Source organism: Dermacentor variabilis, chromosome 1 (genome assembly GCF_050947875.1).
Source record: "Dermacentor variabilis isolate Ectoservices chromosome 1, ASM5094787v1, whole genome shotgun sequence".
NCBI classification, from domain to species: Eukaryota; Metazoa; Arthropoda; class Arachnida; order Ixodida; family Ixodidae; genus Dermacentor; species Dermacentor variabilis.
Window position 1 is genome coordinate 281,699,833 of NC_134568.1, and position 23,875 is coordinate 281,723,707.

The 23,875-nt window shown below is 42.2% G+C and overlaps 2 protein-coding genes across 3 annotated transcripts in view; one reads left to right on the forward strand and one right to left on the reverse strand.

The window, feature by feature from the left end:
- Positions 1-7,287, forward strand: part of LOC142565999 (low-density lipoprotein receptor-related protein 2-like) — a 114,911-nt gene extending 107,624 nt beyond the window's left edge. Inside the window, exon 21 of the mRNA XM_075676678.1 lies at positions 4,644-7,287. Within this exon, the coding sequence (XP_075532793.1) occupies positions 4,644-4,787 (144 nt within the window). The 3' untranslated portion in view covers positions 4,788-7,287. The remainder of the gene's footprint in view (positions 1-4,643) is intronic.
- Positions 7,288-23,327, reverse strand: Dus2 (Dihydrouridine synthase 2). 2 transcript variants are annotated; one of them, XM_075676688.1, is made up of 14 exons: positions 23,039-23,327; positions 22,872-22,917; positions 22,387-22,478; positions 22,153-22,196; positions 18,817-18,906; positions 15,838-15,898; positions 15,650-15,763; positions 15,279-15,436; positions 14,199-14,364; positions 13,993-14,114; positions 13,752-13,916; positions 13,602-13,689; positions 13,476-13,543; positions 7,288-7,419 (listed from the first exon to the last, which is right to left on the reverse strand). In XM_075676688.1, the coding sequence occupies exons 1-14, from the start codon at positions 23,153-23,155 to the stop codon at positions 7,305-7,307; spliced, it is 1,446 nt and encodes a 481-aa protein (XP_075532803.1). In that variant the 5' UTR covers positions 23,156-23,327; the 3' UTR covers positions 7,288-7,304. The 2 variants fall into 2 exon arrangements, with proteins under 2 accessions (XP_075532803.1, XP_075532812.1); XM_075676697.1 differs by lacking the exon at positions 18,817-18,906 and having other exon boundaries at positions 23,039-23,326.
- Positions 23,328-23,875: the final 548 nt, after the last annotated feature.

Below are 23,875 nucleotides of genomic sequence, written 5' to 3' on the forward strand. Positions count from 1 at the left end.
GAAAGAATGTGCATTTCCAATAGCGAGAAGTAAAATAATTCAAGAAAATATTTCTTGCTGTGGCATCTTTAGGGACGTAGGGCAAGTTTCATCAACAATATCTCAGGTTTTGGTAGTACATAATGACTTTGAATATGGTATCTTTGCTAATGTTACTTGTACTCAGTATAATCCATAAACTTCCCAGACCTAATTATAATCCTGTACATTCTAACTGTGTGTTAGTGATAGTAGTACAGTAACATTTTTATTTCAAATATACATGCTACATATATATACAACCCATAGCACGACCTGATATTTGAGCATTGCATGCAGGACCTCCAAGATAGCAGGTGAGACCTGTGCGATCCTCTTTGGTCACAAATAGACTAGCCGCCCTGAAAAAAAAAAGGGGGGGGGGGGGGGCTTGGAGGCTTTCATTTGAATTTTCAACCGTTGGCATGCATAGGTGTACTATTTCTTATACATGGTTGTCACTGCATGATCAATGTGCCGTGCTAGAGTATTTGCCATGTGTAAACCTGTTTAAGGGCCACTGCGGGACAAAACTATGTAGAACACCAATTCATTTGTCACTTATTTTGTTGCAAATGCTTTTCTCTGTGGTAGTACCGTATTTACTCGAATCTAACGCACAATTTTTTTTCCGAAAGAACAGGTCCAAAAATTGTGTGCGCATTAGAATTGAGTATGACCCTAAATCTGCGTTACCACTTCGCCATCGGCATTTCAAAACAGCCGCCTAGCTGCAAAACAGCAGCTAGGCTTCGAGCCTAGCTGCTGTAGCTTCCTCCATGTGCTGTAGTAAGTGTGTTTAGTCCACCGTCTGTCTTCCCATTTTCTGCGTTTGCTCTGTCAGCATGGAAGTACCGACTGCAAAGACATGCTGAGTTCATCACAATGCATCAAATAAAAGGAAAGCGATCATGTGTGCGGAGACGGACGGAAATCAGGCTGCATCACCGGCGTTCGGAGTTCCCGAAACTTGCGTGCGGGGCTGTTGTAAACAAGAGAGGCGTTCTACACCGGTGGCTGCTACGTACCGCGCAGCCCCTATCTTGAAAGCACTCTGCGGCAGAGACAAGAGTCTACGCATCTAGGCACAGCTTGCTGTGTTCTCGTCACTTAGTTCGCTTCAAAGTGAGAGGGTGCTCAAAGGTCAATTCCCTCGCTCCTGCTACCGCACTTCCTCACTCCAGCGTTTAAAGAGTTTCCGCAGTCATGGAGTGGGATGTGTTAATGCTTGCGTTTGTGTGACACCATGCTTGTTAATTTAATTAGTAAGCGAATGTTTAAAAGATTATACGCCCAATAAAACTATTATCTTTTCTTTTCATATATAGCTATCGTAATTGATGCTTCGCCTTTCGCGTGAAACTGCGACTTTTTTTTATGTATCTAAACTTTAGTGCATTGGGAGTAAATCTTTGTTTTTTTTCCAAATGAGAGAAAGTTCTATTTCTGTATGAAAGAATGAGGTGCGTGGTACTGTAGAAGACTTTTCTTTCTTTAGCCACATTATAATCAAGGGCGTTTTCTTTTTGGTCACGAAAAACGGATGGGCGTTACAATTGAGGGCGCATTAGAATCGAATAAATACGGTATGTGCTTCTTTGAGAGCACAGGAATTGAGTGTGAATCCTTAACAGCAACTGCGGATCGGGGGGGGGGGGGGGGGGGGCTTGGAGGCTATCATTGTATTCAATATCATTGTATTCTTCATGTAAGAATACAATGATATAGTGCCACATGACAGATTCACAAAGAAAGTCCTTTTTAAGCACAGCTAAGCTTGGAAATTTGATGCCACTTGTACTAGTATAAATTACAAGTGTCTCAGAAATATGATCATTTTTACAAATTTTATTATGAAAAAGGAAAACTACTTTCATGCTGTAGTGAGGACAAGCCAGCTACTGACTGAAGCTTTTCCTGAGGGGGAGCTCAGCATTAAAAAAATGATGGCGATAATAGCTTCATTAATTTTATGTAAGCATGGCCTTTTTATCTGTGATATCTCTGTTCTTATACAAAATGTGCACAGAAGAGGACTCGTGTGGGAGTTGCCCTTTAAGCAAATGCTGAACACATTTGAGGACATGGTTTTGGATTATATCTAAGATACTGCTCATGTGTTCTCTGGATAGTAATTCAGTTGCAGGAAACTTTGTGGCAATATGCCTCATGCAAATAGGGCAGTAAAAGTACCTGACATCACTTTTTAGAATGGACCGGATAACACAAATATGAGTGGGGTTCAGAACATCAGACATCCCCTCTGGATCCATGCCTTGTGCAAGTTTGCTGCCTTCTTGTTCTTCCTTGTACCATAGGCTGTCCAAGGGTGCCCCCTTATGTATGCTCTGCTCAAGGGCCCTTATTGGTAGTTTTGCCTTCCCCTCTCAGCCTTTCCTTCCAAAGCACATGAGAGCGGGTACGAGGTAAAACCTCTTGTGTAGCGTCCCATGCTGTTGGGGCAGTTGTGTAACAACATTACGTACTGGCCACGTGCTCTCTTGCTTGTAGGCCCAATAGCATTATTGGAGAGGAGCCTGAAACCTTGCAAGTCATAGTGCTAAATCATGTGCTTGAGTAGTGCATAAATCCTAACGGTAGAAAATTCTGACTCAAGCTCTTTTTTTCTTTTGTGCATTCTGGGCAGAGCTGGAATGGTAAGTTGAGACCCGACTGCTTAATGTTTAACTGCGAAACATGGTCTATTTTTGTTTTTCGATTTGGTTGTAGTCACTTGTTGTCACATACTAGCAGTCACCAGGTCTCTTTCTTCCTTACTTACGTTCTTACATTGAGGCACTGTGGTGCCCTGGCTATGCAGAATTGCTGTGCTCTGCATATGTGCAAGTGTGTGTGTTTGTGTGCTGCTGTTCTTCTTAGGCACAGTACTTATAGCTCTAGCAGTCATAGGTCCAGTAGTTTCCATCTGCATGTACATAGTAGTCCACTGTTAAAGGCAAATCAGAGGATGTGGCCCCTACTCTCCTCTACTGCCAAGTGGCGGCTGCAGCAAGAGTTTCATGCAGGCGCATTGAGTGCTGTGGGCGGTGTTCAGCTTTGAATAATCTGTTACCGATTGTGGAGATTTATGATGTTCTGATTATGTGGTTATGCTGACTCGCCAGTGAGGATATTATCTCTGAAGATTATGCAGTTATCTTTGGTAGTTGGGTTCTAAAAAGGAATATATTGTCAAATAAAGGTTTAAGATCAGTGTTATTGATGGACTAATTGCCTTCTAATCTTGAATTGCTTTTGTTGCGACACCTGTGTAGGGTAAAGTAATATGAAGTGAAAGAAATCGTGGTTGCTAAAGCCGTTCTTGTAGGCCATATGCTCGACAGTTTCTGGGTAGTTTGTAAGAACTAAGCCTAAAATGGTCAGAGCTGCGAATTCATTGGTTGACAATCTGGGAAAGGTTTTAATTCTAGTAACATTTGGCAGCTGGACGTAAGCTGCACCCATTCAATATAAGGAAAATTGAAATCGCTGAAAAGATAAATATCTGCTGTGCAGGCTTACACTGCATTAGTCGTACTGATTCAAAAGTCAAAGATGTTGCTTAAATCAGGATGACGGTAGCAAGTCCTATAAGCATTTCTTGTATGATATATTATGCAGGCATCACAATCAATCTCAGGATTTGAGTGCCAGTCAATATAACAAGATGTAATCCTATTTGAAATAGCAGGAATGAAGACACCACATTGTTTACCAGAGCACTCAATGCCGGTATATATCAAGTGTTTGTGAGGGTAAGAGTTTCATGGTCGGAGATATTTGGATGCAGCTAGGTTCTAATGGGAATTTTTTTAAACCAGTTTTCAATGGGTTTCAGCTGTAGGTGTTTACATTGTGGATGAAGAAACTTGGCTATGCCTTGGTATTGCTTTGTATGTCAGTACTAAATGATATTGATGGCATGACGTGTGTGGTGACTGTGATTCTTGCCAGTTGTGGTTGCACATTTTCTCTGTAGCTGTCATTTCCGTGGCACAACAGCCTGAGCATCATCATCAATGTTGTATTCATGTGTAGCCTCTGTCAGCTGCTCATTTGTATGGTTTGTGCAATAGTAAACTCCATAAACTTTCTTTGGGCTTGTTTAGTGGAAAATGCAGAGCCTTTTAAATTTACTCACAGCTGCAAGGATCTGACTTTTGTCTTTCAACTTTGCTATGATAGTAGGGCTACATTTACCAGGTTAAAATCTCTCACTGAAACATTCCAGCCACAGTAGCCATAGCCATCAAATAGTCATACAAGCCCTAGTGGTATTTGTGTGGATACATTAGTTTGCATATTGTGTTGAAGCTAGAAACTGTAAAATGAATCAGTGGACAAATACAGGTAGAGTGAAGTAGGCTTTTGTTTTTGAGATGGCTAAGCATTAAGTGAGCATTCTTGTTATGCAATTTTGTTACATATCTTTCTCAGTTTGATAACTTTTGATAAATTATGCAGCTAATTTGTGAAAGCTCTTGCAGATCATGCTGGCGACTTGCTTTTTATGCTCTAGGTCTGTGCTTCAACGGCACCTTTGTATGGGTGGTCTGTCCAAGGTAGCAGTTTAATAATCCTGACTGTTTTCGGAGAATACTTTTTCATTTTCTGTTTGCCTGCAGTTGTTGATGGGGACTAACCTGGCTTTTGAAGACACCGAGCCAGAGCCACGTCCTGGAAATGGCAGTGTGCTCATTGGCCTTGAATCATTGCCCAGAAAGCCTTTGGCAACAATTTTAAAGGGCACATGGCTACACCCAGTGTGATCATCATCCTCATCGCCATTGTGTTGTAGCATCAAAGTTTCTGGGCTGCAGCTTTTGAACTGCCATCGCCATTCTACAAGCTTAAATGGCTGTTCCTTAATTCAGTGCATCATTTAGTCTTGTTGCTTTGTTCAGTCACCATTTATTGCTGTTTCTTTTACGACGACGACAGTCACATACTAACAAGGTACATGAAAGCAACAACACTGTCAAAAGTTTTTATTTTTTAAACTTAATGTGAGCAAGTGGTTGTCACATGGGAGAAGTGATTGTCATTGTCAATGTGCCACTTTATCTTGCTGCGGCAAGATGAGGGGTAAAAGTCATTAAGCCAATCCGGGGCTGCAGTGTGATTTTTCTGTATTCCAACACATCCATCATTAAAGTTGGCTGCTGTTGCTAGAAAATAATTTGAAGAATGCATATATTTTCCGAAGCACAGCATTTCAGAGTGAAAACAGCCGAGAGAGTGCAGGTGCAAAGCTAACTTGCCAGTGGTGAAGGAGAAAGGCCATGTCCACATTCATGTAGCATAACCATAAAAGTAAGGCTAGCTTATGTGTTAGCTTTTTGGTCACTTTTTTTTTTGGTCTTTCCATACTGCATTTCATTTGAACCAGGCCTGTGCACATACAGTCCAGTGCAAAAGTCTAGAGACCACGGTACATGAAAAAAAAAAAAAAAATTTCCAGCACAGCTGTGCAACATGAAATTGTATAAAAGCATGGCGATTGTATAAAAGCATGGTGCTGGTCAAGCAGGCGCACGTGGGCAGTACACTGATTTCAGCCTTTATGCCTAGGCTGAGAAGAAAAAATTTAGCGGCAACTCTGGTCCTTAAAATTTTGCACTTGACTGTACATAAAGGGGATGAAGATGCATGATGTTAATATGCCATTCTGAGTGCACACAGTCACAATGAGATTTGTGAGGTGATGCCATGTCTGGCCCCGCTATACTTCCTGGAAGCTGTGCACTTTGGAAGGAAGTAGAAACTTGCCTAACAATGATAATATAAAATGAATGATACTTATGATTAACACAAGTTTACAACTTATTTTTGGTGGGTCATTTGTTGTCTGTATAGTCTTCAAATTTGTCGTTTTTAGATGTTTCTTCTTCAGACCATAGCATAACACTGCTTCACCTGAGGGAAGGAATGAAGTGAAATGCCTACGAGTATGTATGCCCATCCATAATGTGTGTGCATGCACTTCAATTTGTACAGCTGTCCAGTTTTCAGAATGCAGAGGATGCACACAATTGCTATCTCTGCACATACAATTGCACCCTTGTTTCCTGGCTGTATGCATAGGGTGCAAGGATATTCAACTTTAGGTGGCTTCTGCATTCTGAAAACTTGTGGGTGGCTGTACATGGAGCAGCAAATTACTGTCAACACACATTACAGTGAAGTACTTAAACTTGCCTATTGAATGGACATTTAAACCATTATTTTCTACAACTTTGGATCTGTTCTAAAAAAAAACAAAAAGCCAGTACAGGAGGGCTATGTTTAGAATTTTGAGTGTGCTGAACTTGCTGTGCCACGTTAAAGTTAAATCTGGGTACTCTACTTCAGTTCATTTTGTAATAGCTTATGCACCATGTTCGAAATTATTCATATAAACTATCTTTAATCTTAACGTGTGAAAATAAACGGTGCAATCAGTGTTTGCATTCACACAATCTTGTATGCATAAATGGTCAGCAGTGCTAAATGACAAGTTGTGTTTGTCACCATTGTGTACAATTGCAATTCCAGTGCATGAACTGAGACACCTTTCATTCAGGAAAATTTATCAAGATTTTATTTGCAGCATTTTAGGTGTCTGTGGCAAGTCATAAAATGCAAGCAGTGATTAAGGCTCTCACTGTTTTTATTGGTGGTCATGTGATGTGCTTCATTTAGCAGTTTGAAAAATAGCTGTAGCTGCATATAGAGGTAACTGCAGCCTTGCGTTCTGTTTTATGGAAACAGCATGGGCCTTTTATGATGTGTTCTAATAGTGAAAAAAACGAGTGCCAAGGCTGCTGTTACGTTTTTCATGACTGGCAAGATGTAGTGCTGCAGCTAGAGTGAATTGTGGAGTCTCAAACATGTGCGAGAAATGAGGGCATTAATTCTGCCATGAAGCATTTCTATTCTCTACTACCTGATATTTATTATTTACCAGCTTATGCAGTCAGCATGTTTGGTCATTTTTGGGCAAATCAAGCCCTGACAAATGCGAACACTCATTCTAAGAAAGAATAGTGGATTTTGTGCTTTTGTCAGGCCTTGACAACTTGCACTTTTGAGCTTTCATTTTTGTAGATCTGTTGTATACAAGATGGTGTTCCTCTAGTACCTTGTTTTATTCCGACATCCCTGACCCTGCCTTTTCAGTTTTCAAAATGTTACAGAGGTATGTCAAAGCAGAGTTTGATATGTTTTTTGTTGTAGCTGCTGTACTGTAATTACAAATTATTTCCACAGAAATATACACTCTGCAGAAAATATCGCTGTGCGTTTCTTTATTCAAATGGCATACCGGCAGTATTGCCCTTGATTTTGGAACCGTCAATCAGTCCAAGGGCATATAAGGCCACGAGTGCAGCACTCTGCTCTGCATATTTCTTGTTCTTCTCACTGCAAGGATGCATAAAGGCTGTAAGTAACACATAAATCAAACCATCTATACACAGTCGGATGTCACGTGACCTGATCAATGTGCTGCTTGAGAGGAGTGGCCCAGAAACTTTGGCCATGGAGACTTAGATTAAAAATTCTGGGATTTTCATGCCTAAACCACAATCTGATCATGAGGCACACATTAGGGATCTATGAATTTTTACCACCTGGGGTTCCTTAATGTGAATTCAACACCTATGAGAATGCAGTCCCTGCAGCCGGGATTGAATCTGGCTCAGCAGTGCTAAGTATGCTTGCTATAACAGTTACACTGAAACTAGGAGGGTATCAACCCATTGCCTCGCCAGCTGTGTTACAAGATAATAGCTCTAGACTATGAAGCTGCACTAGTCACCCAAAAAGTCTTAATATGCACCTGAAGTTAAAAAAAAAAAAATGCTTCAGTGTATAGGGTAACCAATTGCTAACTATGGTATTCTCGAAACAACCTATAATGGGGACATACCAGTGCTTTGCTCTTGAAATAGTGTGCACTCTGGGAAATATGCGACATCTCCCACTTGTAGCCTAGCATAGCAAGTGTGCAGCAAAGCAACCCATTAAAGGCTAACTGCAACACAAGCACATCACCTTTGAGACTTTCAGCGTGCCATGGGTGCCAGTTGATCTTGGAGGTCACACTGAGTAGCTAAGGCGGGTTCTGTGTAATTTCTGGTGAGCGATAATGGCAGTGTTTTTCAGTTTCAGTATCCAGAAACTTCTATTTTTGCAAGCCTTTTATGACTCGTACAGATTTTGCACAGTGGCTACTCCATATCATCTCTGAAACTAGGCTCTTTATGCAGTCCAAAAATTGTGTTGCTACACCGCAGACCCTTCTAGCAGGATCTGCAAGACTAATGTGACTTTGCAATTGATTACCTTACAGTGTGACGCAACAATAACCTGATTCTGTCATAGTTGCGAACAATGCAAGGTGCTTCATCAGGGCACTAATTCTAGGAAGATGTTTGCATTCGTGCAAATACAGTAAATGCACCCATTTAATAAAAAGAGCAGACATGGGAAGGCAAATTGCAATATCAAGAGGAATGAAAACTTGCACGTTACCATCCTTTAGTGAACAATGTTGCACATTAGCAGCATAGCACGAACGACTGCTCGTAACACTTGGGGCTTTCTGTGCATGTTCTTGAGTTTCCGCAATATTATACTGAATATCACTCCATAATGTGTTGCCATACTATTGTTACGTCTCAACACAGCAAAGGGAATTCCTTAGCTCTTTCCCACGAGGCTACCGCTGCCCCCCCCCCCCCCCAACAGCACCGTCCAGTCATCGACACAGCCCTGACACTGACTGTCCACAAGTCGGCAAAGAAGCTTCCCTCGACGTGACAATGACCACTGGATTCTGTAGACGCAGTAACAACCATGAAAGGTCACTGAGAGCCCACTAATTGATTAACGGCGCCAACGTCGAGGACTACTATGGGAACTGCATCGACTTCAGTTTCCAAGATTGTGACGTGGTTGCCACTTATGCAGGGGTGATGATGCAACACAGGAGGCAGAGTCTGGCGAAATGGTGGGACAACATGGGAGGGATTTTGCGAGTGCTTTTACAGTTATGATTGGCCGAGATAGTCACCAGGTTCCCTAGTCTAGTCTCCTAGAGAAGACTGTTTTAAATGCGGACACCTTTGGTGCAGCGAAGGTGGCTGACATGCCCTGATGTGAGGTCAGACATTTAATGCACGCCAACAGAGTGGGCTTCCATATCTGGAGCCACTGTAAATAATGTAAAATAAACCCTTTTTCCTTCGCTCTTATTTCTGGACCTACTCATCCCTGTGCCTGGAGGATTCCTGGCTTAAATGGGCCCTGAACCACTTTTTATCGAAGTGAAGTTAGGCTACTTCAGAACTACTTTGCCGCAAAAAGTACTTCAATGCGTTCAGTAGAAGCGGAGTTATCAGGAATCAAACACTGCCTCAGCTGTGCTCCCCTTCCTCCTCCAATACCTTCCACTGTGAAAGCTACGGCGGAGACGTCACCATGGCGCGCAGTTCAAATTTCCGATTTGGTGCCTATGCCGCACTAAACGTAAGCCAAACGCAGCTGTCCTCGGAGAGCCGCAGTGCGCTTAGCCACTGGACTCATGGCGGCACCTTGCGGCAGCTGCGGTGTAGCCGAGCGCAGCAACCAAGAGCAGCCGCGTATTGGAGTGTGCTTTATGACGAAATTTAGTACACAGAAATGAGCGAGGAGCATGGGGTTTTTGAAACGAGTGTTTGAGAAAAAGGTGACTTCGCGCTCCACTTGCAAGCTCCACGGATCGCGTACGACAGCAGAACTTGGCTGAGATGTTCACAACAGCGTATGCTACCTGCGGACTATGTTATTTCACCAAGCCCGAGGGGTGGTTCAGGGTCCCTTTAAATGCTACCACGAGCCCCAACAAACAGGTTGGCAGCGGTGATATCAAGAAGGCAGTCCTCAGGATCTGGGACAGAAGACCTGTGAACGTGGCTGCAGGAAACACTGCCTTCACAAACTTAAGGTTGGGCAAGTGCTGGAGAGACTATGTTTTAACAGACGATAAGGACAGGGTTCTATCGGGCAATTAGCTGTGGTTGATCGCCACTGGGTGCACAGTCAATACAGGGGAAGTTGTAGTCGGATCTCAGAAAAGCATGGATATCACAATGTTAAAAAAAGAGGAGCTGCTGCTGTTGGCAACAGAGCTCAGTATGAATATTAACCAGAAGTTGAGGAAGCCAGAAATTCGTACTGCAATTGATGAAGTGGGTTTTGAGGAGGACAAGCTCACGGATGCCTGGGAAAAGATATTTCGCGAGAGGAAAGAAAGGGCGGAAGAGAAGGAGAAGCAGGAAAAGAGGGAACAAAGGCAGGCAGAAAATGAGCTCGAGAAAACAAAACTAGAGCAAGCGAGATTAGCCCGCAGTGAAAATGCGGCACCACCACAAACGGAGAGTGTGAAAATGACAAGCTTGTTTCAGCTGTACAAAACAAGGGGTAACATCGGTCTCTACCTGATGAATTTTGAATAGATTTGTGAGAAGGACACATGGCCAAAGCAGTTGCTTGTGTTGCTGCCGGGAGAAGCCTCGGAAGTGGTGGCCCGACTGAGCGCAGCCGAGGCAGGCATATACAGTTCAGTGAAGTCGAGTTTGCTCACCAAATACAAGCTTTCCATAGAGGAACTTCGGAGATTTTGACAAGAAAGAAAGAAGCCTAATGAAAGCATTGTTGAGTTTGCATGTAGCCTGAAGGATAAGTTTTCACAGAGTGGGTGAAAGGTCCAGGGGCAGATAATGTCAGTAAGCTGCCAGATTTAATCTGATTAGAGCAGTTTTACATGAGACCCTGACGCATAATGTGCGCCTTTGGGTTAAGGACAGACAGGAAGGTGTGTCTGCAAAGAATGCAGCACAGCTGGCCAATGAGTACGGCGAAAATTTTACCCTAGAGGGCAACAAACCACAAAAAAAGAATGAGATCACACAAGTCGCAGTTCGGAGCACACTGATGGCATAGCAGAAGCACCTGAGAGGGGTAGAAAGGAACCCACAAATCATTTGGAAGGGCTCAAATTGAGTGTTTATCAATCACTGTTTATCAAAGATCACTGTAAGAAAACGGGTCACTTCGCCTGAAACTGCCCAAAGGCCACTATTCGCTGCATAAGCAATCATCCGAGTAACATCGACCTTCATAGAATTTTCTGGAATGTTATGAGTAATTTCTCAAAGTAGAGCCCAGCTTTCTTCAACAAGCAAGATTCCTCTTGAATCTCACCAGGAAATGTACTTTCTCATGGTCATACTTGAATAAAAATGTAATATGAACTGCATTTTTCTACTCTCCTAGAAGTTTGCCATATAACTGCATTGTTAACAAGTTTGCAACACAAATTATGTGTAACATCAAAATTTCCTATAGCAGAAAGATAATTGTTACAGTTGCTCATATCATACAAAGTTGTGTAGTAAAGAGTTAGCGGACGGGCAGTTGAAATTTCACTGTTGATAGCCAATTAACAGACCACTCTCATACATCCTGTTCTTTGCCCACTACTGTCAGTGGAAATTGAACACTTGCTTTTGCTATTAAAAGCACTATCCACTGAACTATTTTGCAACTCCTGCACTTCACAGTTGATGTGCTGATTGTAGTGCACACAAAAAGGTGCTGTGGTGTCTTTTGTGAGTTTAGTATGATGGGCCAGAGTGATGAAGTTGTAAAACATAGCAATGTTGAATAAGAATAGGAAGACAATGTGCTCGGCTCTTCCCATGTTTGTAGCACAAGAGAAGCTGGTAGAATATACCACTTCCTGGGCATTCATTCAAAATGCTGCAACAGATTCTAAACGAACCAATGACATCAAAATGGGCAAGCACAGATGCCAGAATGGCATTTCAGCCGTTCCTTTATCACAATGCAACTATAGTACATGTTGCAGCAAATAGAACACAGCATTACAAGAACCGGCCTGATTAAATCAAGGATTTTGAATAGCTCATTTAAAACTGTCCAATGCATAAAAATAATTTTAAAATAGTATATACTAGTTAAATCATACCTAAAGCACTCTCAAGCAGACTACTGCCAGTACCATTCAAACACACATGTGAAGAGTACTGCAGCTTTCATTGCTCAGCAGGAAAATTGTGTTTAAAAAAATATTCCAACTTGAACTGCCATGACCTTTTCTATGCTGTAATTAGACTTTCACCATTATTTTTACACACAGTGTCACTTGTGGGTGTCTCTCTGCAGTAGTTCGGTGGATGTGACATTACAATCATAATCTGCAAGCACCCTCAGCATTGAGTAGCAATTATAAAACAAAGCTTAGTAGCACAGCCAGCACTGGGACAAAAATGCCTAGCTTTTCAGTGTCGCCTAAACTGTTTTTAATTTTATTACACAGTAAACTAAGTCTTGACCCTGGATTACTACCCTTCTCAAAATGAGATAACATGCAATACAGATACTTTTTGCTGGATGGGCAAGTCAATAGCCCTTGACAGTCAGTTCTTATTTCTACATTTATCAAAACAACACTAAAGGTTTTAATTAAGATGAAATTGAAGGCAACTTGCATGCAGCATTTTACCGATAAAAAAATTTTCTAGTTGAAACAGTTTATACAGTTAAACCTAGATATAGCAACTCGGTAAAATTGGCAATTTGCTTCCTTAATAGAAATTTACCATTTTACGCAAGTACAGTCACCGATAATTTTTTTTTCTTTTACATGGAAAGGGGCCGCAGAATTTTCCAAATTATCGGGCAATCGAAAAAAACAAACAAATTTGAATGAGAAAACTAATCATTTTGATAAATTTGGGCGTCGGCAATGAATGATACAGTTTCATGCCACGTACATCGACGATACCTTCACATCAGCGGTACCAATTAAGCGAAACATGAAAATAAAGAATCGAATACTGCCCTATTTGATTAATATTTCAAACTGCTAACTGCGGGCAATCAAGCATAAAATTGGAGCAAAGAAGCCATAGATGTCATCCCGGTGAACATAGAGATAAAACACAAGAAGTTACATAGAAGTGACATAGTGAAACAGGCCGTCTCACTCAGGCAGTCAAACTTCCTGGGCCAAAGTGCTATCATTTGCACTCAGCAATACGTCCCGAGTATGCGAATATAAACTGTTCATTTGATTCTAATGCTGAATTTGTGCTTTTAATAAACGCTTTATAACCTGCAATGTAATAACTTCAACTTGCTACTGTTGTGAATACACCACAAGATGAACATTTTAAAGTAATGGTGATGAAGGTTGTTCACTATTCTAGAACTATTCAAAAGGTATTCAATACTTGATTCAATTCAGTCTTGAAAAAGGCCTTAGTAAAATGCTTTGTCCAAGCCGTTGTGGTACGAGATAAGGTTTGGTCCAGCAAACAAACTGCACACATATTCCTCATATAAAATTAAGAGCTAGCAGATGCTTGCTACAGTCCACAACACCAAATATGAAAATTTACTTTACTCACAGGTATGTGCTGGAATACTTTTTCCGATCTACCAGCACAACAGAACGAAAACTTTTCTCCATGGATTCCTGAAAGCAAATAAAGGACCATCAAGTATACAGCTGGTCTTTAATAGCTTGAACTTACAGTTTTGTAGAATGGATGTGGGTAATTATTTTTCCTTGTCCAGTTGATGAGCACTGTCTTTGGCAGGTTTGCCATTTCAAACATGTTTCTGTTGTACATTAAAAAAGCAAAAATAAACAACTATTCTAACACATTGCATTTAGAGCATACCTAACAAACTTGGCCTCCATTTGCCACACTTCATCATCTCCAATTTTGGACTTCTTCAGCACTGGCTCAGCATAGCAGTTGTTACTGAGCTCCCTCAAAGCCATTGCTCTAGCCTGGAGCTTGAGCTGCCAAGAAGCATGCTTATCTTGCATATTCCAGAGCACACTGTAAGATAATCACCATCACGATTGCAGTTGTGCATAGCATCAATTTAAGTAGGCCAAAAAATCTCATAAAGTACCATATTTCCTCCATTTGTTGACTGGCCAAAAGTGCTTTGCCTCTGTCACTTTCCTGAAGCGAGCCAAGCATCTGCTGAACACAGTACTTTGTGTTTGTTGCCCTGTTGTCATATTCTATTGCCTGTAACAAAATCAAAATGAAGCAATGTGTGCATGTTCTACATCTCACATTCAACATGTTAAATGACTACAGCAGCAATCTTACATAGGCAAGGTACTCTTGTATAACATCATCTATTGGTTTCTTGCCTTCCTTTCTAAATATGGAGCAGTTGCTTTCTGCCTGACGAGCCAGCATCACAGAAGCAGCACCAGTGGCCTGCCGAAAATGCTCAATGTCTTCATAGCAGGCTATCTCTCCAGATCCCCCACTGCAAAGAATGCAATTTGTATACATAAAAACAGAGCCCTTTTCCCTTCCTGTAAAGCTAACTTTACAGGTACTGTCTCTTTCTTTGAAACTTGCAGGATTGATACTGTCCAAAGAACATAATTAGTTTCTTATAACCTCACAACATAACAAGCCTTGACTATACATACAAATAATTGGGACATTAGCTGTGGCCAAACAATCTACATGAAGGCTGATGTTGCACAGCACTATTCTGCTGGAATGAAAATCCAGACATTTCATGTTGCCAAGCCCAAAAGAACCACTTTAGAGAATTATTGCAAGTCACAAATAAAATTACTAAGGAAAGGGAGAGAAATATTTTTTAGTAGACTGTGCATTGGTATTACAACCATTAAATAAACACTTAAGAAAGAAAATGCATGAAAGGAAAATGAACTAGCAATATCTTTCAGCCCCTGTGGTGGCACAACACAAAAAGAAGAATGTATTTCCAAATACGAGCAGTTTTTTTCAGAATGGTTTAAGCTGTGCAAGGAAATATTTTAAGCACGACTTCAAGGGCAAATGTTACAGTTAGCTCAGTGCAACCTCGGTGTACACAAGCATGTTTGGCTTTTGTTTCCTTAAGACAATGCAGTGGAATCTCAATAAATGGAAATAGCTTAAACAGAACTGAGTCTTAAACGGAACACCATCCTCATGGTTGGTTGGTTTTGTATTCATGCAACTGTACTCAGCTTTGTCTCTCAGTAAATGGAACTCCTGATAAACAGAACCAATTTCCCTGGTCCCTTGAGGTTCCATTTAAAGAGAGTCCACTGTAAATCTAGAGGACCAAAAATGCAGTGATGTCTACTTAAAAAAGGCCATTATTACACCACACATGAAGTTCAACTGAAAACATATGCATGAAGAGAGAGGAGAAATTACTTTGCAATGATGGGAATGTTGACATGCTCAGCCAGAGCTTTAATAACTGCATTCCTGTTGGCGTGTTGTGGTCGTTCATCTTTCGTTCGTCCATGAACACCAATTGCTTTCACACCGGTTGATTCAATCAGTTTCCCAAGAGCCAACGTGTCTTCAAGCTGTGCAAGTGTACCAGAAAACAGGTCAAAGGCTGGATTACTCATTATAAAAATCCTACATTTTTAAGTGATGTAGCAGCCATAAAGTGTTTTTTTTTTACAAAAACTTAGTGAACAAGCACTTTTTCAACCAATCATATTCTGGCACTCAGTTTTATTACAAGAGCCTGGAAATCTTGCAACAGCTAATGAATGCATGTTTCAACACCATACCTTTTCAAGAACTCTAATCTTGCACGTTACAGGTAACTCAGTGTTTTGGACAAGGGCTGTCAAGATGGCTTTCACCTTGTCAGTTTGTGTTAGCAGAGCAGCACCCATTCCACCCTGAAAAAATGTACGAAACATATCAGTGCAACAGCCAACCACATCGACGTCAATGCTTCTCACAATGACAGGACCTTTATGGAGAATTCCTTTGGACAGCCCATGTTCACATCTATGCCAGCCACATCTTTCTCACTGAAAAAGATTCATACATTATGCATCAGCACAAGTACAAGCTCTAACTGGCCGAGTGAATACATTGTCAAAGAAACTAAACAGTGCTAAACCATTCAAACCAAATGTGGTTACTCCTGAACTTAAAGCTATGGAAATTAGTGCACCCACCGAGGCACATTCAGAAAGTAAGTTCCGATTAATTGTCAAGAGGAAACTTCAGCTCGGGCCCAACTCTGACGCGGCCTATTCAAATACATGTAAAACGCAAAAATGTTTTTCTGAGATAACACCTGGACTGCTTTTAATGAAAATTGTTGCATTTGAGAGAGAAAGTTAAATTCTAGTGACTGTCGGAAGCAAAATTTCGATTTAGGGCCTGAATGTTGTTAAAAAGGTTTTCAAAAATTTGAAAGTTTGAAAAATATAGAAGCACGAACTTTATAAATTAATAGCTCTGCATCAAGAACAGATATTGCAGTTCTGTAAACCGTATTCACTCGATCATTGAAAGCGGACAGAATTGATATGTAATTTTAGATCTTACGTGAATTTGTTACGTTGTGTACAAGGGTTCTGCAAAAGCTGTATCTCCATATTACACATTTTTTGAGATTCATGTGTAACATACCAAGTTTGTTGGCTTTAAATGTTCTCTTAGATGCAATTTACATAATTGTGATATCATTTGTCACTGCCGAGTTACAACATTGTAAACTCGGTAGTTTCATTTTCTGAAAATTTTCGATTTTTGCCGATCTTTTAATAAAAAATTGACAATCTAGATCAAAAATTCAAAACCAACAGTCACCAGATTTTATTTTAAGTTTTTCTTTTAAATGCAACAAACTTCGCCAAATTTGGTGCAGTGGTTGCCGAGAAAAACGAATTCTCCTTTAACATGTATTTAGATAGGAGTGCCCGAGCTAAAGCTTCCTCTTAAATTGGCCAAGAACATCAGAAACTTTTTATTGATTACTGCGAACACAGTGGCATATAGCCATACAGTCGACTCTCGTTACAATGGACCCTGATAATATGGCAAAAGGACGTCCGTTTTATCCAAAGTCCGTAATATCCGAAATGCTTCACTTCCGAAACTTTCGTCGAGATGTCTAATAACTTTATTGCAAAGAGTGAGTGACGAACGTCCAAAGTAAAAAACCAAGTCGCAGTTTCGCTTGCAAGGCGAGAAATCGATTGCAATAGCAAATTAAGCAAGATAAGTGCGGCAGCAGCAGCGAGCGAATTGACCTTTGTGCTCTCTTTTGCTTCAACGCGAACTAAACGTCAAAATCACAGCGCATACGAAGCTACCAGCACTGGGCGCACTTTGTCCACATCGCAGATCGCTTTCAAGACACGGCGTCGCACGGCCACGCCGTTAACAGCAGCCACCAGAGTAGAACCTCCCCAATTTTCCTCGCTTCCCCTCCGTGCCTTGCGCGCGAAAGACGGCGCGCTTGCACCACGCTTTCCTCTCTCCCTCGCGCACAAGATATTGAGCCGCGATCGTCGACTGACCCTCCCAAGTCAGTAGCTAGCCTGTGCCGACACGGCAAAAGTTCGTTTTATATGCCCGATTTTGACAAAAATTGCCGCTAATTTTGTCCGCTGTTGCGATAGTCCGTTGTAGCGCGGTCCGTTAAAAGCAAACTTCGTTGCATTAATAAAATAGATAGAACAAACTAAGGCTGAAATATGGTCCGTTATACTCGAAAATCTGTTGTACGCGGATCCATTGTAACAAGCGTAGCCTTGCATTACCCTACTCAGACATATGCTGTAATATGGCATGAAGTTTTGTATGCCAGTGTCACACAAGTCTACGACCAATGACTTTAACCAGCATAGTTGCTACTACGTGAGCAATTTCAATGGCCTTCTGTGAAGCCTCTGCCCCATCATTTGACCATATCATTGCTCATTTCATGACATCTGGTCCACACATTACACACAACTACCAACGTATCCCAGCTGACATTACCTCCTTCACGTGCAAAAACCTCACTACAGCACGAACCTTGCAGTTTACATGACACTATGCAAACACCCATATTCCTTTAGCACCATTTGGCGGAAGATGCCTCCACAGCACTGCACATAAACTAGATTACAGCCTTATACCACCGCCCTCTTCACATCAGCATAAGCACATCCTACTCAGACAAGTCACGCCATTTTTTGGCAATCTGAAACTTACCTCCTGGAGACGTCCATTGCACATATCAGCACACTCTGTTTAGTCTGAAGTGCAAGTGAGCAATACAGTGATGGCTACATAACAGTTTCTATGCATACTATCCATGACGATGTATTGCTTTCTTGCATTCATTTTTTCAAGGTATTTATTTGCTAGTTAAATATTTTCATGCATCTTTTACCTGAGGTACCAGACCAACTATACATAGGTTGCATTTCATGTCAGGTCCTGCCTTCTGGACATGCGTCCACCATTGCCGAGCACATTTCATTGCCATCTGGTTGCACTATGGCAGCTTGCTTACAGCTGTCAAACTGATCATATGCATTGTTTACGCTTTCTTGTGTTACCATGCTCATAGCATGGCAAAGGAGACCTCCTCAGAACTGTATCTGACATATTTTAGAGAACCTGTGGGACCTATTCAGACTTTGTACAGAGTATATCTGTCACAGCACTGACTGATGTCAAAGATGCATTAGGTAACACGGTCTTGTCATGAGCTGCCATGCATGTTGTCATGTAACCTTGTGTCATCTGCCGATTATGCATTATTACAGTGCATAGGTCACTTGACACCAAATTACATTACCAGAGGATGGGTATGAGCTGCTGTACTGCACAGTATAGTACAATTATGCTTAGCAGGGTGAAAATAGGCACCCGCTGCAGGAGCAGCAGTGTTCTCTGTAGCATGCAACTGACTTCTTATCGCATCCATGGCCTAAGAACTTGTCTGGTGGCTAGTTGTAGTTTTTGCGGTAAAAAGTCTTGGTGGGCCATTTCAAGAGGCAAGTTGCCTTCGTTGCATACAGCTATCCAGGGCCTGTACTCACAGAAATATCCTTACGTCAAAACACTTTGAGCAAACAATGGCAAACAGCTCTCACAGATGAAAAGCTTTGTCAATTCAGCCCCAGGTTCTTCAAGTTTACAAGAAATCTGTTTTGATATTGCATGATATGTGCATATCAATTTCGCAGCATGGTACGCTTAACATAAAATATGGAAGAGTTGGAAACAACTTTATGAAGCAACGACCAGAGACACAAATGTAACTCAGTTTCTAGTTCGGTTCTATAAATCCGTGCAAGCCAAGTGCTACACTTTCATGTGTTCACACTGGTCTGTCATTACTAGTGGCAAAATTTATATTCCTGTGCTCAGCCTTATTTCATGCAACTTGCATCTGCTTTTCGATCAGCAACCAAATACTGTACAAATTGCCATTTCAGTGATGGCGTCAAGTCTGTAAATGGCTGCGTAGTCTGACATCAATGCCCTTGGTAATGGTTGCACTGTATCCGCGAGTTCCATGCTATGACATCCGTGCAGCCTGTATTATCTTTTCTTTACTCTCTTGTAGTACAGTTAAACTACGATATAACGAAGTCGGTAAAATCGGCAATTTGTTTCATTATATCTAAATTTCGTTCTTATGAAATTCGACCTTTTATGCAAATAAGTAGTCGCCAATAAATTTTTCTTACACGGAAACGGGCCGCAGAATTCTCAGCGGTACGAATTAAGCGAAGCCAGCCACGCTTTCGCGTGCACTCCGCCCCCGCGACTGATAGCGTCGACCGCACTGAGACGACGTTATCAGGAAAGGAGCCCGCAACGGGGAGCGAATGCTTCGGCTGCCTTTCGCTCCAACGGGTCACCGAAACTCTAGATTACGCAACCTCCAATACTAAACGCGCGGCAAGACAGCTTACATGGAGCCACGCCTTCTCGGCCCGCCCACTCTTAGCACACGCGGCAGATAACCTCTAAAGCAGGGTGCACGGCTGCGTATGCGCTCACCTGCGCTTTCAGCCATGCGTAGTCACGGCTGTGACGCGCGCAAACTTGCCGCCCCCCCCCCTTCCCCACCTCGCGCGCGCTTGATCACGTTACCACGAGCTCGCTCCCCTCCCTCTTTCCCTTTGCTCGCGCGGCAAGGCGGCACCCGTGCAGACATTCTTTCTTGTCTCACCCTCGCACACTTTCACTCGCACCTAAAGCTTACAGTCCGCGTGGCGCGATAGGATCTTATCGCACTTGGACTTTATAGACCTCAGACTCTGCCCAGGCGGCGCTGCGGAAAAAGCCGTCACCAGCGCCCCCATCGGAGCCTTGGCGCAAACTGAGTAGTGCAAGGAGAGCTGTCCGCAAGCGAAGGTGCATAGGCCACAATGGACCCTTCTCTTTCGTTTGTGTTGAGGCACGGTTTCCTAAAAATCAAGGACCTGGAAAGCTTCTTCCGCCCATCCACGCTTCGGAAAGGAAGCTCAGCAGAGCGAAGTACTTGTACAATATAAAATAAAGTCTCAAGTGTTATTTCGGCGTGCTGCAACTCGCAAGTACAGAGAGCATCAGGTTTGTCTGTATGCATATCAGCATAAAAATCTAAGCATTTCAAAATGGTTCATATTGAATATGTCCTGAACACAAGACTTAAGTATCTCCTATATCTTTATGTATTTTATCGTAATGTTTAGTCTCGCAATTATTTACAGAGAGTATCCTTTCATAACCTTTTCCAGGGCAGCAAACAGCGTGAGATCATAACGAAAGAAGCTTCCTACAGTGCCTACGCGCTCCATCTTTCTTTCTCGCAGGAGCTACAGCATCGCTCATACCTTAATTTGAACTTTTCGCAGACGCTTCGAGCAACAAGCGCGCACAAATAAATGTAAATACACACGACATTCTTTTTCTTTACACACGTGTGTTACTTCGCAATTACTCGTCCAGTGCTCCTACAGCAACTTCATTGCTCACATTTGAAAAACGCAGTCGAGCAGGCTCAGCACATTGCGAAGCGTGCTTGTATCGGCGCAGGACATACAAAATACCGAAAGTAGAAATGAGCTCGCGATACAACGATGCTCTAGAACAGGAATTTGAATTCATAAATGAACCAAAATGTTTGGTTAAGCTGACCTGCCAAATCTCTCCGTTCCACTTGTTGAATCAAGCGGAGGCGGACGTCTGTTAAAAGGTGGAGATATCGATGGCACATAAGCAGGATGGTTCGCAACGTTGTCTTTTTCAGTTACCAACGAAGTGGCGGCTGCAAATTCTTGAGTTCTCGCTTGGTTACCACGGTCCTCCGTCAGGGCTACGCAACACAATTACAGAAGAACAAAATTGTCGCACTTTCTCATGCGAGCCGCTGTGTTGTGGGGAATGCAAGTAATCCGATTACCCAACAGGTTGAACGGCCCGTATCCAGCGCTATCGCCTTTCCCCTTCATACGATCGCGATGGAAATCGGTAAAACTGAACGTTGTTATTCCGTCCTTCACGTTCATGGCAATTCACAACACAACAGTAGCGTCGATTGCGGCGTTTCATCGTAGCGCGCGGAGCTAATGCGGTTGCCGTCGTTTCCGCCATCAGTCTGAAAAGTGAGCCAGCAAGCGCTTTATGGAAGTTCGGCGGCGCGTCCGACTAGCGTAGAAATTCATAGCTCTCTGTCTGGGTGGTAAATGCGCAAAACACTCGCAATATGGACCAAAATCTAGTTAAATTGTTGTTTCGCCGTCGCTAGCTGCATAGGCAACTTAGCAAGGGAGTCGGGCTTCGCACTACCAGAGTCCTGGCACTACTCAATTACTGCCTCTTCGCACCGGCAGATGGCGCTACGCGTCTTACAAAACTCCAGAGTCTGACGTCCATAATGCGGCTCCACTTCGGCGGTCGGTCTTGTCCCGCGATTTGAGAGGCGAGTTTGGAAGCAGCCGCTTGTAATTCAATCATTTGACCATCTGCGTATTGTCTCGGCATTCCTTTGCGGCGGCAGTGAAATTTTGTTATATTGAACTCGCATACAAACACACTTCGTTATATTGAGATTCTAAATACACGGTGTTCTATGAACACGAGGTTATAAAACGTTAAGTACTTCGTTATATCGAGGTTTAACTGTATATCAGTAGTGTTTACACACAATGCTGTTTTCAGCTTAGCTCTTGCAGAGCATTGCTGAAACAGCACTAATATGCCAATGCATAAACACTGCTTACATGCAAACTATAGTTGCCTTTGGTTCCCAAATTCAATTCTGCGCTATGATGGTACTTACACAAGCTTTGCAACTTGAACAGCACGCTCAGGATTGCAGGTTCCCTGGAGGAATGCAAAGTCGACATCAGAAACATGCTAGTAGAGTCACCTCCGGCATGACCATTAAACTGTCACATGCTGGACTCTGTGAATTATTATTACAAGGTATATGCAACCACACAACAGTTCCTGGTCTGTCCTTTTTTTTTTTTCGTCTATGTGTGTGCATAACAAGACCGAACAAAGTACTCACAATTTGGAGAATGTTTCGGCCTTTCTCTTTCTTGCATGTTCTTAAGACGATTTGGTGATCATCGTCGACAAAATCTATGGTTCCGAGTACCTCTAGAAAATGAAAACATGGCAAGTGTTTAGTGTGACTGGCTTAAAAACGGAAAGTACACACGCCTCACGTAGCATTCGTCAAAAGCTATGCAAATGAGCTTGCCAGAGCATAGCTAAGTTCACCTGTAGTCCACATCAAGACTAGCACATGACATTTCTGTGTAACGTGTGCATATTACGCAACATTGCACGAGCTGGCGCCTACAAAAAGAAAGCAACATAGCACTTACGAACACGGTATTAAATAACCATCTTACGAATTATTTTGCTTAACCAGGTGTCATGTATACAGGGCGTTATGCTCAACACTAATACAATAAAGAGGGGAAGTGCACAAAATACACTGCTTGTGTATAAATGTTGAAAGTAACAGCTGCACCGAAGTATACTTACTATTCTCGATGCGCTGACACTTCAACAACCGGTAGTCGATGAGCTCCTAAATGATAAAACAGAGCATCGGTGAACGCATTCTAGATAACTTGTCTGAGTGTGTCATATATCGTAAATGAAATATAAGCGATAGCAAGGGTACGTAAGCAACACGGTTGTAACATTACCTCCGTGTAAACGAGGTCCGCTCCGTAATGCAGAGCAAGAAGGCGCATAGGCAAAGTGCCGATCCTAACCATAGGGGCTAGTATAGTCTTGTTCCTATAACCAATGCTTGATGTCATGTTTGTTTCGCGTCTTTGTCACAAGTAACTGTGTATTTGGAATGACAAAGTTCACAGTAAATCATATTATTACAAGTTTCCTGCGTAATACGTCAACAAATCCGCGACGTTCACAGCACACTGAAGTCACAGCCTAGCCAGGACCAACCACGCTCTCGTCTGAACCAAACGGATCGACGCGACTTGTCTTGAACATGCCTGAAGCCAAGCCTAAAGGCAGCCAAATTACGTGACCAAAACGTTGTAAGCAGGTCAAAGGTTGGTGTATTTTGACGTAGTTGGTGACCTTACGATCGCTAAACTTCGTAAAAAAAATAAATTTCTACTTATGTACTATCTATTTTTATTCTTACTGGCTATTACCGGCCAAATTAGTTGCCATTATTGCCGCACCGCAACACTAGCTCGCCAGCTTCCGAAGGGGACGCTCATAGCATCCATCCACCCATCCATCCATATGATTTTCTCGTTTTTCTGTAGCAGACAACTAGTCGCGCCACATGCCAGTATTCGTTTTCTTCTTTTTTATGTGCATGCCAGGGGTGTGTATAAACTGCTGTTTTAGAGGAGGCACAATTATCCGCGAAGATTGTGGAAGCAACCACGGCTACATGTACCCACGCTATGCTCGTGTTTTTGCTTGTTTTTGTTTTCAGCTATGCGCCATTGCGTGTCTTTGTGCATGGATAGTAATGCAAAACTTTCTCATCATTATCTATT

Coding starts and splice junctions, on each gene's coding strand:
- Dus2 (XM_075676688.1), bottom strand. CDS start 23,155: ATGACATCAAGCATTGGTTATAGGAACAAGACTATACTAGCCCCTATG. Junction 15,899..18,816: donor AAACTACAACTAGCCACCAG/ACAAGTTCTTAG, acceptor AATCTTTTTCAG/TGAGAAAGATGTGGCTGGCA. Junction 14,115..14,198: donor TACAAGAGTACCTTGCCTAT/GTAAGATTGCTG, acceptor ATTTTGTTACAG/GCAATAGAATATGACAACAG.